Genomic DNA, 13,267 nt, shown 5'->3' on the forward strand with positions numbered 1-13,267 from the left:
ATGCCGTAGACTGGGTGGCTTATACATAACAGTTCTGGAGGCTGGGAAGTCCAAGATCATGGCACCAGATTCCATATCTGGCAAAGACTAATTGGTTCACAGACATGTGGCTGGCTTTTCATTTGTGTTCTCACATGGAGGAAGGGGTGAGGGAGCTCTTTTTAGAAGCACTAATCCCATTCTTGAAGGCTTATGCCATGAGGGTCAACCCATTCATGACTTAAGCATCTTCCAAAGACCTCACCTCCTAATACCATCACCTGGGGGAGGGGGTTTACGATTTTAGCATATGAAATGAAGCACAAACTTGTAGACCACAGAAGACAAAATGTTAGATTGAGGCTCAGTCTACCTACTTAACCAGGATCTTTGGACACAAGAAAATAATATTACTTTGTACTGCAAAGGACTTTCTCTTACCATTTCTCTCGCTCTCTTTTTTTAACCATATTTTGTTCTCTCTACTTTGAAATACAGTGAAATTGACCTAAGATTGCCTTTGTATTTGAGTGTCTTCATCTCTCCTGGTTTGTGATGAGGTCCTGGTGTCACTGGTTTGTGAGCTCTGTCTCTCCTCGCCTTTCCTCTGCCCTGTCCCTTTTTGCATACAGCCAGGATCTTGTCACCATGAGTCAGAGAGGCTTTCACTTCCAGGACATCATCAATTCAGAGATGGATCAGAATATGGGCTTCTTTCCCCTAGTGGCCAGTTGGGTGCAACGTGAAATGAGGGTAATGACATTTCTAAATCAGCCTTACGTAAAAATTAGCTGATACTCAAGAACTAAAACAGTCTTAGAAAATGTAAAGTTACACATTAAGGTCTGTCGTTTAGTATTTTGTGATTCTTCCTTTTTTTAAGGAATTTAATTGTCTTTCTGTAATTCCCGGTCTATGCCAAAACTGCTTTTTCCTTTTATAAAAATTCCTTCCAAAGGAACCAATTTTGAATTGAAAACTAATGAATACTTAGTGGGAAATGCCGGTTGCAAGCCTTTTTCTAGAAAAATATTTTGCTGAAAGTTTTTTTTCTCTCTCTCTCTTTGGGGGCCCTTATCGTGCCAGGTTGAAAGAGTGGAGCCTTCCCTAAGACATGGATAGATGCAAACATGTAGGGCGGTTGCGGCTCGCCCAGGACCACTCCATCCTGAACCCGCAGAAGTGGTACTGCCGGGAGTGCGCCACCACCGAGTCGGTGTGGGCTTGTCTCAAGTGCTCGCACGTGGCCTGCGGCCGCTACATCGAAGATCATGCCCTCAAACACTTCGAAGAGACCAGACACCCGCTAGCCATGGAGGTCCGGGATCTCTACGTGTTCTGCTACCTGTGCAAGGACTATGTGCTTAACGACAACCCGGAGGGGGACCTGAAGCTGCTGAGAAGCTCCCTCCTGGCGGTCAGGGGCCAGACGCAGGACCCGCCGCTGAGGCGCGGGCGGACGCTGCGGTCCATGGCGGCGGGCGAGGACGCAGTCCCGCCGCAGCGCGCTCCTCAGGGACAGCCGCAGATGCTCACGGCTCTGTGGTACCGGCGCCAGCGCCTGCTGGCCAGGACGCTGCGGCTTTGGTTCGAGAAGACCTCGCGGGGCCAGGCCAAGCTGGAGCAGCAGCGGCGGGAAGAGGCGCTGGAGCGCAAGAAGGAGGCGGCGCGGCAGCGGCGGCGCGAAGTGAAGCGACGACTGCTGGAGGAGCTGGCCAGCGCCCCTCCGCGCAAAAGCGCGCGCCTGCTGCTGCCGCCCCCGCACCGCCGCCGCTGCGGCGTGCCCCACGCCAGCGGCGCCCGCGCGGGCCAGCGCCCGCGCCCGCGCCAGCGCCCGCCATGGCGCCCGGCGTCACGGGCCTGCGCAACCTGGGCAACACCTGCTATATGAACTCCATCCTGCAGGTGCTCAGCCACCTGCGCAAATTCCGCGAGTGCTTTCTGAACCTCGACCCGTCCAAGACGGAGCAGCTGTTCCCCAGGGCCGCCAACGGCAAGGCCCCGCTCTCAGGCAGGCCAGCCAGCAGCTCGGCCACAGAGCTGTCGTCGACCCGGAGTGATGGGGCCGAGGCCTGCGAGCGCGAGGGCCTCTGCTTGAACGGTGGGACCTCCCTCAGCAGGAGCCTAGAGCTCATCCAGAACAAGGAGCCCAGCTCGAAGCACATCTCCCTCTGCCACGAACTGCACACCCTCTTTCGCGTCATGTGGTCGGGAAAGTGGGCCCTGGTGTCGCCCTTCGCCATGCTTCACTCGGTGTGGAGCCTGATCCCCGCCTTCCGCGGCTACGACCAGCAGGACGCGCAGGAGTTTCTCTGCGAGCTTTTGCACAAAGTGCAGCAGGAACTCGAGTCCGAAGGCACGACGCGCCGGATCCTCATCCCCTTCTCCCAGAGGAAGCTCACCAAACAGGTCTTAAAGGTGGTGAACACCATATTTCACGGGCAGCTACTTAGCCAGGTAGGTGTGTGCTCGGGCCTGCCCTGACTGCCCACCACGCTGGAGCGGGGCTGGTATAGTATTAGGCTTCCCGTGAGTGCCTTCCCCAAGTTGTGGGCCTAACGAGGGTACGTTTGCTGTAACTATGCACAGTGGAGGGCGGCCGCGGTGCCTTTCACAGTACTATGTGAGGGCTTCGTTGGTGAACTTGCCTCCTGTCTTCCCAGGCAGATTTTTTGTTTAACTTGCCAGATCACTTCACTTTCAGGAAATGTCTTTTAACCTATAATGATGATACGGTAATGTAATATTCTCATTGTTACAATTAAGTACTCATTGCTGGCATCCCATCCTATTTGATCAGCCTTAGGAAATTGAAGAGTTTGTCTATAACCTTGGTTCCATGGTTGTTTGAAAGAGCATCATTCCTTCTAAAGCCTTTATTCAACATACAAGGGAGGGAGGTGGCTAGGAAGATGCCAAATGCCTAAGCAACCCTCCCTCCGGTTCCCCACTACCTTTCGTTTCCTTAGCCATGTAAGGTATGAGGGAAGACTCAGGTAAGGCTTTGTGAGAACATGCAGAAAGAATTGATAGAGTTAAAAAAGTGGGCAACTTGAGAGATTCAGGTAAAACCTCTACACTGTGCTACTGAGGTAGTTAGGGTTTTAAAAGAATGATGAGTAGAAGGGGAAGAAAAGTTTATTTCGGCTTTTGTTTTTCAGCTTGTGAAAAGGGAGTATTTCTCAGCACTTCCTCAACCTCCCTGAAAGTTTGTAGGAAGAAAGGTGCATCTGGGAAGGTTATAGTTGGGGAGGAGGGCAAATCACAAGGTACTTCGAGGCTCTTGGAGCACAGGCATCAGTATAGGGATGCTGCTAGAAACAAGAGCAAAAAGAGAGGAAAGCTGGATTGGATGGAAGGAGCAGAGTCTAGAGGAGGATAGAGTATGAGGATGAGAGAAGCAGACAGGAATCTATAAATTCTCCATCTCAGACTGATGGCTTGATGACTCCGTGATAACTTCTATCTGTAATACTGTGGCACTGAATGGGAGAGAAGAGAGAAAGGGGAGTAGGTAATACTGTCTGTGCTGTGTGGTTGTCCAGTTCCAGCTAGCATCATAGAGATACATACCAGAAGTAATATGCTCTAATTCTCTTAAAAGTTATGTTTATCATTTAAATACTAAATATTTTTTGAAAACTATACACTTAGTTTTGGTTGTTATGTGCTAGCAAAAATGAATGTGGGAAGCATGTAAGTTACATAACCTATAAACTAATTTTTTCATCCTAGGTCACTTGTGTATCATGCAATTACAAATCCAATACCATTGAGCCCTTTTGGGATCTGTCCCTGGAGTTCCCTGAACGCTATCACTGCATAGAAAAGGGGTTTGTCCCTTTGAATCAGACAGAGTGCCTGCTCACTGAGATGCTGGCAAAGTTCACAGAGACAGAGGCCCTGGAAGGCAGAATCTACGCTTGTGACCAGTGTAACAGTGAGTGCTGGGGGGGTGTGGGTAACTAGAATATCAGTTTAAGGTATTTAATTTGCCCTTTTAGTCAGAAATAACACTGTAATATTGAGTGGTTCTAAAGCATCTTTTAAAGATTTTTTTCCTCCTATTTTCCTGAGAAAAACATATGGACATTATATATTAAAAAAATAAAACCAAACCTAGCAGTTGGACCTCCTTGGACTCCTGCTGTGATTGAAGTTAGTTGTTATCTTGGGAGGCATTTGAAAGTATGGACCCTGAAATGGGGACTCCAAGAATGTGAGTATTTAGCTTCATGGGTTATGGGGGTCCTGCTTAAATTCATGAATAGAGTTTGACAGTTCTTATTTAGTCTAAATTCAGGTGGCATAGCCTGTTTGAGGGCTATGTATCAGAAAAGTGTGCTTTTATTCTGAATTAAAGTCAGTCAGAAGTGATGCTAAGGGTACAGTGAGACCAAGAGAGGAAGTCATATGGTACATTGCTCCATGGCAGCTTCATCATTATTTTCACATGCCTGAAAGGTTCACATCTCAGAAGGGTCAGAGGAAGTATTTTTCTATCATGGCTTTAACTGTAAAGTGGAATTTTTTCCATATGGTTCTGAGAGCACCTTATGCATCCCCCAACCCCGTGTCTTGACACACTAGCAATGCTTTTGCTAACCCAGCATGTACATAGGAAATGCAGAGCAAATACTTTGAAACTGATGTTTGGGGGTTTTGGCATATAGAGATTTGGATACTAAGATGAATGGATTGTGCAGAGATCTGAGAACAATGTGCAACCATATTATAGTTCAGACTATAAGTTTTGGTTTGGGAATAACAATTTTATGGTAGCCCTTTAATATTTTTGCATATGGTTTTTTAAAGTAGTGAATTGTGGGAAACCTGTTCTCTGAACAATCAAGTCAAAAATCAAAAGTCACACTTCTGATACCGTTTTGCCATTTTAAAACAAAATGTGAATCCTGTACTTGATTAAGCATAAACTCACCTATCTATCCTGTTACATAGAGATATATAAAGGCAGTGATTTAAATTATCTTATTAGAACAGTATGTATTTTTTTTCTTTTTAAAATAGTGATTCATGAAGTTTTATACTTGTAGGGAACAGAAAGATGTTAACAGCCTTAAGTCTGTCATTCTCGGACCTGATAGATTAGGCAAGAAACACTTTTATTTATTTTTGCAAGAAAGGATTGTTTTTCTGGTTGTCAGATGTGCCCATTTATCAGTATTTCTGTAGACAGGTTCAAATAGCAAGGAAGGAAAGCTATAGTGAAGGGATGAGATGCACTGATCTGTTGCTTGTGAAAGTTTCAAAACTATCAGTCTTTCACCTCTCTGTGTAGCCAGCTTAATCAAATGGGAGACAGAACTGATCAGTCTTAACAGAATCAGTGATTTTTCTTCATGAATTTCATTTGAGAGAAACAAAGCCAGATTCTATATTGTCTTCATTTAGCTCACATACTCCCTCTGCTGAGAGCAGCAGTCACTGCCAGGATTCCCAGGCAGAGAGCTGCAGTAATTTTCAAAAGTCTGCTGGTGAACAGGAATGTAAAATAAGGCCAGGCCCCTCTTTGAATTCTCTTTCTGCTCATGCCCTCACATACCATGACTGCCAGCCCTAGTAAAAGCTGCCATCTAGTTGCTGCAGTCTATCATGAGAAGTAACAGCTCCACAACCTATTGTCAGAGAAAGCTCCACGATACGTCATCTGCCTGTGATTTGCTACTTTTCACAAGCTTCGAATCAGGTGCCAGGCTCCTCAGACAGAGACCATGATATCAACAGCTCAGAGACAATCAACAGACACCACAGTGGACCATGAATTTTATATTCCTGTCCATTCACTGACTGAATTAATATAACAGAGCAGTCATCAGTAAATGGTTATAGAGAAGGCTTCTGATGGAAATTAAGAGAACTTCATTTCTCTGTAATTTAGAAATGCATTTCACCCACAATTCAGTATCTTTAGAAACAAAATTGGAGTCCTGAGCATTGGTTTTGTTTTGAATGGAGTATATTTAGCCAATGGCCAGCCTTGTTCTGCATGTCTAGCAGTGCTGTTACCAAGAAACACGTTTCAGAAAACAAGTATGGCATAAAAATACAAAACAGTCAAGTTTATTTTCTAAATATTTGTATAGGCCACAAGCAAGTCATGTGGGGGAAAAAATCTCTAAATACACTGTCCTTTGGTAATCCTGTGCCTCTTGCATGCATGCATGCTCAAACACTAAGTCGTATCTGACTCTTTGCGACCCCATGGACTGTAGCCCACCAGGCTCCTCTGTCCATGGGATTTCCCAGGCAGAAGTACTGGAGTGGGTTGCCATGTCCTCTTGCAGGGTATCTTCCCAACCCAGGGATCGAACCTGCATCTCCTGCCTTGTCAGGCAGATCGTTTAGCACTGAACCACCTGGGAAACCCGTGTCCTCTTACCCTTTCCCTAAACCCGAGATACATGCATTATCCCCCATTTCACAGGAAAGGAAACTGAGATTCCTTTCAAAGTGGGAAGGACAAAGGAGGCACCTTACAACTGCATCAGCCTTCTTGAAGCGGCCATCCCCAGAGAGCCACACAGTCGTTTCTTTCATCTCAGCCAGAACTTCCGTGGCCATACCATGTGGGCATGTGAGGCTGGGAAATGCAGTCTCAGAGAGGGTCACATTGCTGCCCAAATGAAACTGAGGTTGAAGTACTGAGAAACTAGGAGAATGCGTATTGGGTGGCAAGTCATTGTCTCTGCACGGCTCGGAAAGAATGAGTCTCCTCACGACCCATGTCTTATACCTTCCCAAACCATCTAGGCAAACGACGAAAATCCAATCCAAAACCCCTTGTTCTGAGTGAAGCTAGAAAGCAGTTAATGATCTACAGACTACCTCAGGTCCTCCGGCTGCACCTTAAAAGATTCAGGTGAGCTTGCTCTGGGGCATCCCAGGTGGCTGGTGAGCTATGGCAACAGCTACTTCAAAGACTTTGGTGAGGGCAAATGTCTTTGGTGCTGGGGGGAGAAGCCTGCTCCCTGGAGTCCTTAGGCTTTCCATGGAGTGTATGGTACCTGCCCGGTGAGGCAAGCGGATGTTGGGGGCCAGGACGGGGCTTCTGCTCTCACAGCCCTGTTAAACCAGCTAGGCTGCAGTGGGTGTCTGTACTTGAAAATTTAATAGCCTCACTTGGGCTTATATAGAGCCATCTTCAGAATAAAGTATGAGATAATCTGTGAAAAGAAGGGTAGAAAGTAAACTATAAAGAGTATTGCCTGGATTGCTTGTTTAGAGATTTCTGGTTTCAGAGAACATCTGAATGTTCACAGAAAATACATGTGAACACTGAGTACCCCTACCTTGCTGTGAAAACCAAATCCAGGTTAAGTTTTCTCCACTTCCGTTTTACCTACCTCTGCCTATGATCACACATGCCATTTCTTACTGGTGAGAAGTTTATATCCATGTTACAGGTGGTCTGGCCGTAATCACCGAGAGAAGATTGGGGTCCATGTCGTCTTTGACCAGGTATTAACCATGGAACCTTACTGCTGCAGGGACATGCTCTCCTCTCTTGACAAAGAGACCTTTGCCTATGATCTCTCCGCAGTGGTCATGCATCACGGGAAAGGGTTTGGCTCAGGACACTACACAGCCTATTGCTACAATACAGAGGGAGGTGCGTGCGCTTTACTCTGTGGGGTGGGGGACACCAAAAAGGGTTGGTTTGTCCACATTTCATTCCTCTCCTTTTATTTAATCTGTAGGGGGATAGTACATACATTAAAATCCAGTGGAAAGAATTATGAAAGGTGGATTCAAATTTTGACTATATCACTAAGTGACAACATATAACTCTTCTAAGAATTGACGGGAACTAACATGTAAAAGTGCTGAGCATGGTGCCTAGCACATAATGGTCAATTAATGCTAGAGGTTATAGCTGTTGTTCATACTTCTGCTGCAGACCTGTTTCCTTCTTGGTTTTACATAAACAGTGTGACCTAGCTATGTTGTGGTCATATTCATACTGTGAGAGTCTCATTAGCATCAGCCCATAGTAAAGCTGAGGACACTTTCTGAGCACTTACAATACTATGTCCTGATTACCTCCCTTAACATGGGAGGTGTGAGGATCCAAGGGCCCTTCCAAGGAGCTTTCTTTCAGTCCTTGTCCCCCAGAGCAGAGCCTCCCAGCTACTGTGCTAAGGCAGGTGGGTTATGGATGTGTTTCTAACAGTTTACCCATCTTGAACCCCTCAGCCCTTGGGGTGGCTACCACAGTGAGCCTGTGAAAAATAACTTTATTCCTTCTAAGTTTTCCTTTCCTTCCGTACCTTTGTCTATGTACATTTTCCCTCTCCCCCTTTTTTTCACATCTCTTAGCCCCCAGTCTGTCTTTGTAGATGTCCCTAATGGGCAGTGAAAAAGCCTGAATGAAATGAGGACAAAAATTAGTCAATACTGTAAGCAGTATTGTGGTGGGGTTTGTGGGGCTAAAACCAATGGTTTCATTTACTTAACTCTTCCTCCACCACCACCAATCAAAGGTTGGATCTATTCAGAACTTCTCTGTCACTATTTTCATCTCCTCGTTTGCCTGCTGATTGAAATTTAAGTTGGGTAGTCATATTCTCTCTTTCTTTCATTTGGTTTCCTAGGTTTTTGGGTCCACTGCAATGACTCAAAGCTGAATGTATGCAGTGTCGAGGAAGTGTGCAAAACTCAAGCCTACATCCTTTTTTACACTCAAAGAACAGTTCAGGGCAATGCAAGAATCTCAGAAACCCAACTCCAAACTCAGGTGCATTCCAGCAACAACGATGAGGGCAGACCACGGACCTTCCCCTGAATGGGAGGCACATTATCAAGGACTGACTTGCTTTTAAACTCTTGGTATTGGTACATCTTTCCTCTTACAGGAAATAAGGTTTACTACAGGAACAGATCACTAGGTTTGCCTCACTGGGTTTAGAGCAGAAGGTGCTGGGTGACTGGTGTCCTATCACAAAATCTGTAGTCACTTTCTTTTAAATGGGTTTAGAAAATTCCCTCCTTTGTTAAAGCAAATCAAAAAGAGTAACTTCTATGAAGACTCTTTCAACAGTTGCTTCTGAATATAGAGGGATCGGGGTGGAGGAAAGAGGGAGTGAGTTTGTCATATCCAGCTGTGTTTCTTCCTATTATGTGATTCCCTTGCTAATCAGGACCCCTTGCAGCACTGGAAGAGCCCCCTGACGTGAGCAGCCTTCGGCAGAGCACTGGAGAGCAAGGAGGGGCCCTGGGCTGGCAGCTTGCTGGACAGGATTGGTTCCAAGGCGGGAGGTGAAGTCAGGACTTTTTCCTACAGAGGAAGTAGTCCTCAAGGGTTGAAAATTTAGAGACTTCCTTTTTTTAGGAGATAGCAGTTGAAGAATGGAAGGAGGTGCATGGAGCAAATTTCTCCATGAAAAATGGGAGGTTTTTCACGTGTCATATTCTACCTGGCTGCTGCTGTCATTTAATCATTCCACATCTTCTGAGCTGGCACAAACATCCCTTCATTCTAAAGAAGGAGCAGTTCATATGGGGAAGCAAGAAACTGGTACATGACATGCTCTTTGTGGCACACTGAGCCTAAACGCACTCCTGGATACCCAGTTCTGTAGCAAACTCCTGGTTCGGGTCTAGGGCAAGCACATAGTTTGGTTTAAATTGGTCTTTTTAGGTCAGGTTTCTGAAGCTTTCTCAGAACTCAGAGGGGGGCAGTGGGGGAGCCAGTGGTCCAGGGCTTATCGAAATGCCTGTCCCCCGTTCTCACCTTGGTGCAGCATGCAGCTTTTCTTTACCTGCAGCTTATTTCCTGTTCACAAGGTGTGGGAGCTTTTGCTTTTCGAAGGCTTAGGACTCTTCCTCCTATATGTCTGAACAGTTTATTGTTGACAGCCCTGGCCGGTTTCCTCCAAAATCTAATCCCTACGGTTTCTTTACCCACCCACCCTCAGTCCATCAGAGAAAAAAAGTGTCCTGTCCTTCACTTCAGTGCTAGTAAGATATAGCTTTCTTTTTTAAACTGGGTCAGTTTCTAAGTGGCATGAAATTGCCCAGATGGAAGCCCTCTGCCCTGTCAGGCATCACTGAATTTCCCTCCTCAGTCCTTCACTTCGACTCACTAGTAAAAGTGAATGCGTACTGTAACTCCCACTGTGGGAGTGCCACAGCACCTCAGCCTGTCACTCGGGATGCTCATCTTTTGACTGTGTCATACTAACATTCAGTTCAGGTAGAAGTACAGCTGTCACCTGAAGGGAGTAGGTGTGAAGAAGTTTGGGGAGGGGTGGGAAGTTGGGAAATGAGAGGCTAAAGGATGAGGGGTGTAGCTTTAGCAATGTTGAAGGGCCACATTTCCCAAGCAGATCTGTATAGCATTTGCTGTTGACCTCTTTTGAGATGAATTCTCCTATAGGACCTACCAGACAGCACTGAGATTTGGAGGAAATCAGACAGAAGATGGCTCACTGTGATAAGGAAAGGGAGTGACTATACTTTAAATTAAACTTGCTTTTTCCAACACTGTGAGGTTTCTGTAATATTTAGCTTTTATTTGGAAGCGATAGCGTATGGCATTTTTTATGCTATTTGGTTTATATTGTCTACTGCAGGCTTCTTTGTACAAGCTTGGCCCGGGCTTACCCTCACCTGGACACTGTTTTAAAGTGTCACAGCCGCCCATGCTGCCAGAGGCTCTGATACGAGACTATAGTCTCTAGATCCACATTTTTAAGTTGGCGTGATTGGTGATGACCTTTTGTGGTAAAAGAAAAGCGCACTGACTTAAAAAAAAAAAAAAGTAAAAAGGGAAGGAAAATATAAATTGTGCCTCATCTTTCACTGAATGCTATATTTATTATTCTAGAAAAAGAGAACTGACAAATAGAGAAATACTATACAGCATCTACTAAATCCCTCAGGCTGTCCCGGGCGGGAGAAATAAGAAAAATAAACATCTCATGGAAAATTAAAACATTTTCAAATTTAATTTTAAAAAAGTTTTATACCAAAAGAATTAAGCAGACTAAGGACTTTGTATTAATAGGGTAAGTGCTTCAAATTAATAAAATCATTTAAAGTGAGTTGGAACAGAAACCAGTACCAGAGTCCTCAAAGAGCTGCACACACTTGAAGGTGCCCCTGCAGTCAGACACCTCAGGTACCCAGAGGCAGCAGCAATAGACGCTGTTGAGAAGTTAGTATTTATGGAGATTTTTATTAAAGAAAAGAATTTCCTGCTGCCTAAGCCAATGGCTGTTGTGAGGGAAATGTCCCTTTGCCTTTAATTTATTTACATACTGGAAGTATATGAGTTTCTTAGTTGCATCTTACTTTAAGTCAAAACATTGTAAAGAAGAAAATAAGAACCAGGTGGAAGTTGACTAGATGCTGCCAAATCAAATCCAAGATCTCCTAACTGAACCTTACGGGCCTGCTTCTCTCCCAGACAAGTAGTTACATCCCTGTTCTAGGAACCCTTTGTGGTTGGCTGGTGTGTTTACTTCCTGCTGTAGCCAGCCAAGATGAATGCACCCTGGCCCTCAAAATTTTACCTCAATCTAGCTTGACCCTCATACTTGTGGTTGCCTCGGAGACAAGCATTCATGCTAGTGTTAAAAAAAATTACAAATGCCCTCAATGGCTAGGAACTGACGCTCTTATTCAAGATGGCAAACCTCTTGCCTGCTTTGATCCAGTCCCTCTCAGGCTGACGGACAGTGCCGCATTGTAAAGAATTTCCAGATGTCTCTTAAATGTCGTGAATAAAATTGGGAACTATAGAAGTGTTAATGTGTCCTATGGACTCAATAGCAGAGTTTATTTTTGTTTTTAATGTCAAGGTTTCTAGAGTCAATGATTGTATGAGTTTTCCCCTCTGGCTATGATTACAGTTCCATCCAAGTGTAAGAAGTGATGAAGTGGGTTGGCGGGCAGTGGGCACAGCCCTAGCCAGGTCCCAGCGTAAACGTGAGAGGCTGACAGTAGTACAGAATGAACACTTGGGGGTGTGGGGGTGGGGTGGGGTATGGGTGGGCAGGGAGGGAGAAGGGAGTTTGTTTTATGTACTGATAAAGCTTTGTGAACTAATTTTATACAATTCATAAAATTTGGTGCCTTGTACCTAATTATGGTTTGCATGGGATTGAAAAGATTAAGGGAAAGGATTCTTTCTTATCATTTCAAGTGGCAAATGGGTCTGTATAGTGTAAAGGACATTTGGTATCACTTTTTAAAAACATTTCGTATCTTGTGTGTGTGAAAGCAAATTATTACCAGCAAGTTCTGAAAATTCTACTGTAATGTCCAAAATCTTTGTGTTTGATTATTCATCAATGTCTCCTTTTCAAGGCAAACTATATACCCTATTCTTTTTTACCACCCCTTATGTTCCGAACATTAACTCAGGCCTTTTTAAAAATCAGGCTGGGAGGGCTTCCCCTTCCTAAACATATAATGTATCCCTATCTAAGGTTTTATCTTTTAAGTGGAAGGGTTACTTTTCCAGCTGGTTGGGAGAGCACAAATGTTCAGAAAAAGGTATTTTAGTTTTTCTAATGCTAGGCAACATAGTACAAGTCAAAAACCGTTCCTCCTGAAGTGGTACCTTCATTAGTTCTGAAGTTCTTTTGCACAAAGTTTCAGGAAGCAGTGTAAAACACAATCCCCTATATGTGAACCTTTAGATTGTAAGGTAAGCCAGTGCACTGTGTAATATGCAAAAAAGAAGGCTCAAAGAACCTGTCCCAGCAACCCAGTCCCACTGACGGGGACGATACTGAGTAGCTGTGGACGAGAAGACCCGGCCTGCTCACCTGCAGGGCTGTAAACAGCGTGTTCCTTTTACTCCCACCTTAAGGTTTCCACTGAGCTCCTGAGTCTTCACCAAAGGGTGTTTAAAAAGCTTACTCAAAGCACATTTGATAATTGGGTCCCTCAGCCTAATGACTGGCCTAATTAGGTGAGGAGGTTGTATCTTTGGAATAAAACCTCCCACGGCCACTTAGTTTCCTTACCAGGTAAGTATGCATCTCCCTAGTGGTTGATTCTTTTTTGAAGTTAGCACTAAAATTGAAAAGCGCCTTCTAAATATGACTGTGAGTTTAGTTTCTATCTTTCATGTTTAAATTAACCATTTTCTTGGTCTAGGACTTTGACTTTAACCACTGTGTATTCAACCCAAACACTGCTCTAAGCACACCTCAGTCACTAGAGCACTGAAGTGAATGGTCATTTTTGTGGACTGTTTCCATACTAACTTCTGCTGGTATGTTTCTATTTCAGATCTAACTAGGTAGTGTAGGAGATT

At 44.8% G+C, this 13,267-nt stretch overlaps 2 protein-coding genes across 2 annotated transcripts in view; both read left to right on the plus strand.

Annotated features, from left to right (window-relative positions):
• MED20 (mediator complex subunit 20) overlaps positions 1–1,199 on the plus strand; it is a 71,830-nt gene extending 70,631 nt beyond the window's left edge. Inside the window, exon 5 of the mRNA XM_070361206.1 lies at positions 1,066–1,199. Within this exon, the coding sequence (XP_070217307.1) occupies positions 1,066–1,101 (36 nt within the window). The 3' untranslated portion in view covers positions 1,102–1,199. The remainder of the gene's footprint in view (positions 1–1,065) is intronic.
• Positions 1,094–10,163, plus strand: USP49 (ubiquitin specific peptidase 49). Its single transcript, XM_070361200.1, is given in 6 exon segments — positions 1,094–1,784; positions 1,787–2,436; positions 3,715–3,919; positions 6,751–6,859; positions 7,404–7,609; positions 8,592–10,163. Coding segments are annotated over 6 exon segments (2,052 nt in total). The 3' UTR covers positions 8,783–10,163.
• The last annotated feature ends 3,104 nt before the right edge of the window (positions 10,164–13,267 follow it).

This window comes from Bos mutus, chromosome 23, assembly GCF_027580195.1.
Source record: "Bos mutus isolate GX-2022 chromosome 23, NWIPB_WYAK_1.1, whole genome shotgun sequence".
Taxonomy (NCBI): domain Eukaryota; kingdom Metazoa; phylum Chordata; class Mammalia; order Artiodactyla; family Bovidae; genus Bos; species Bos mutus.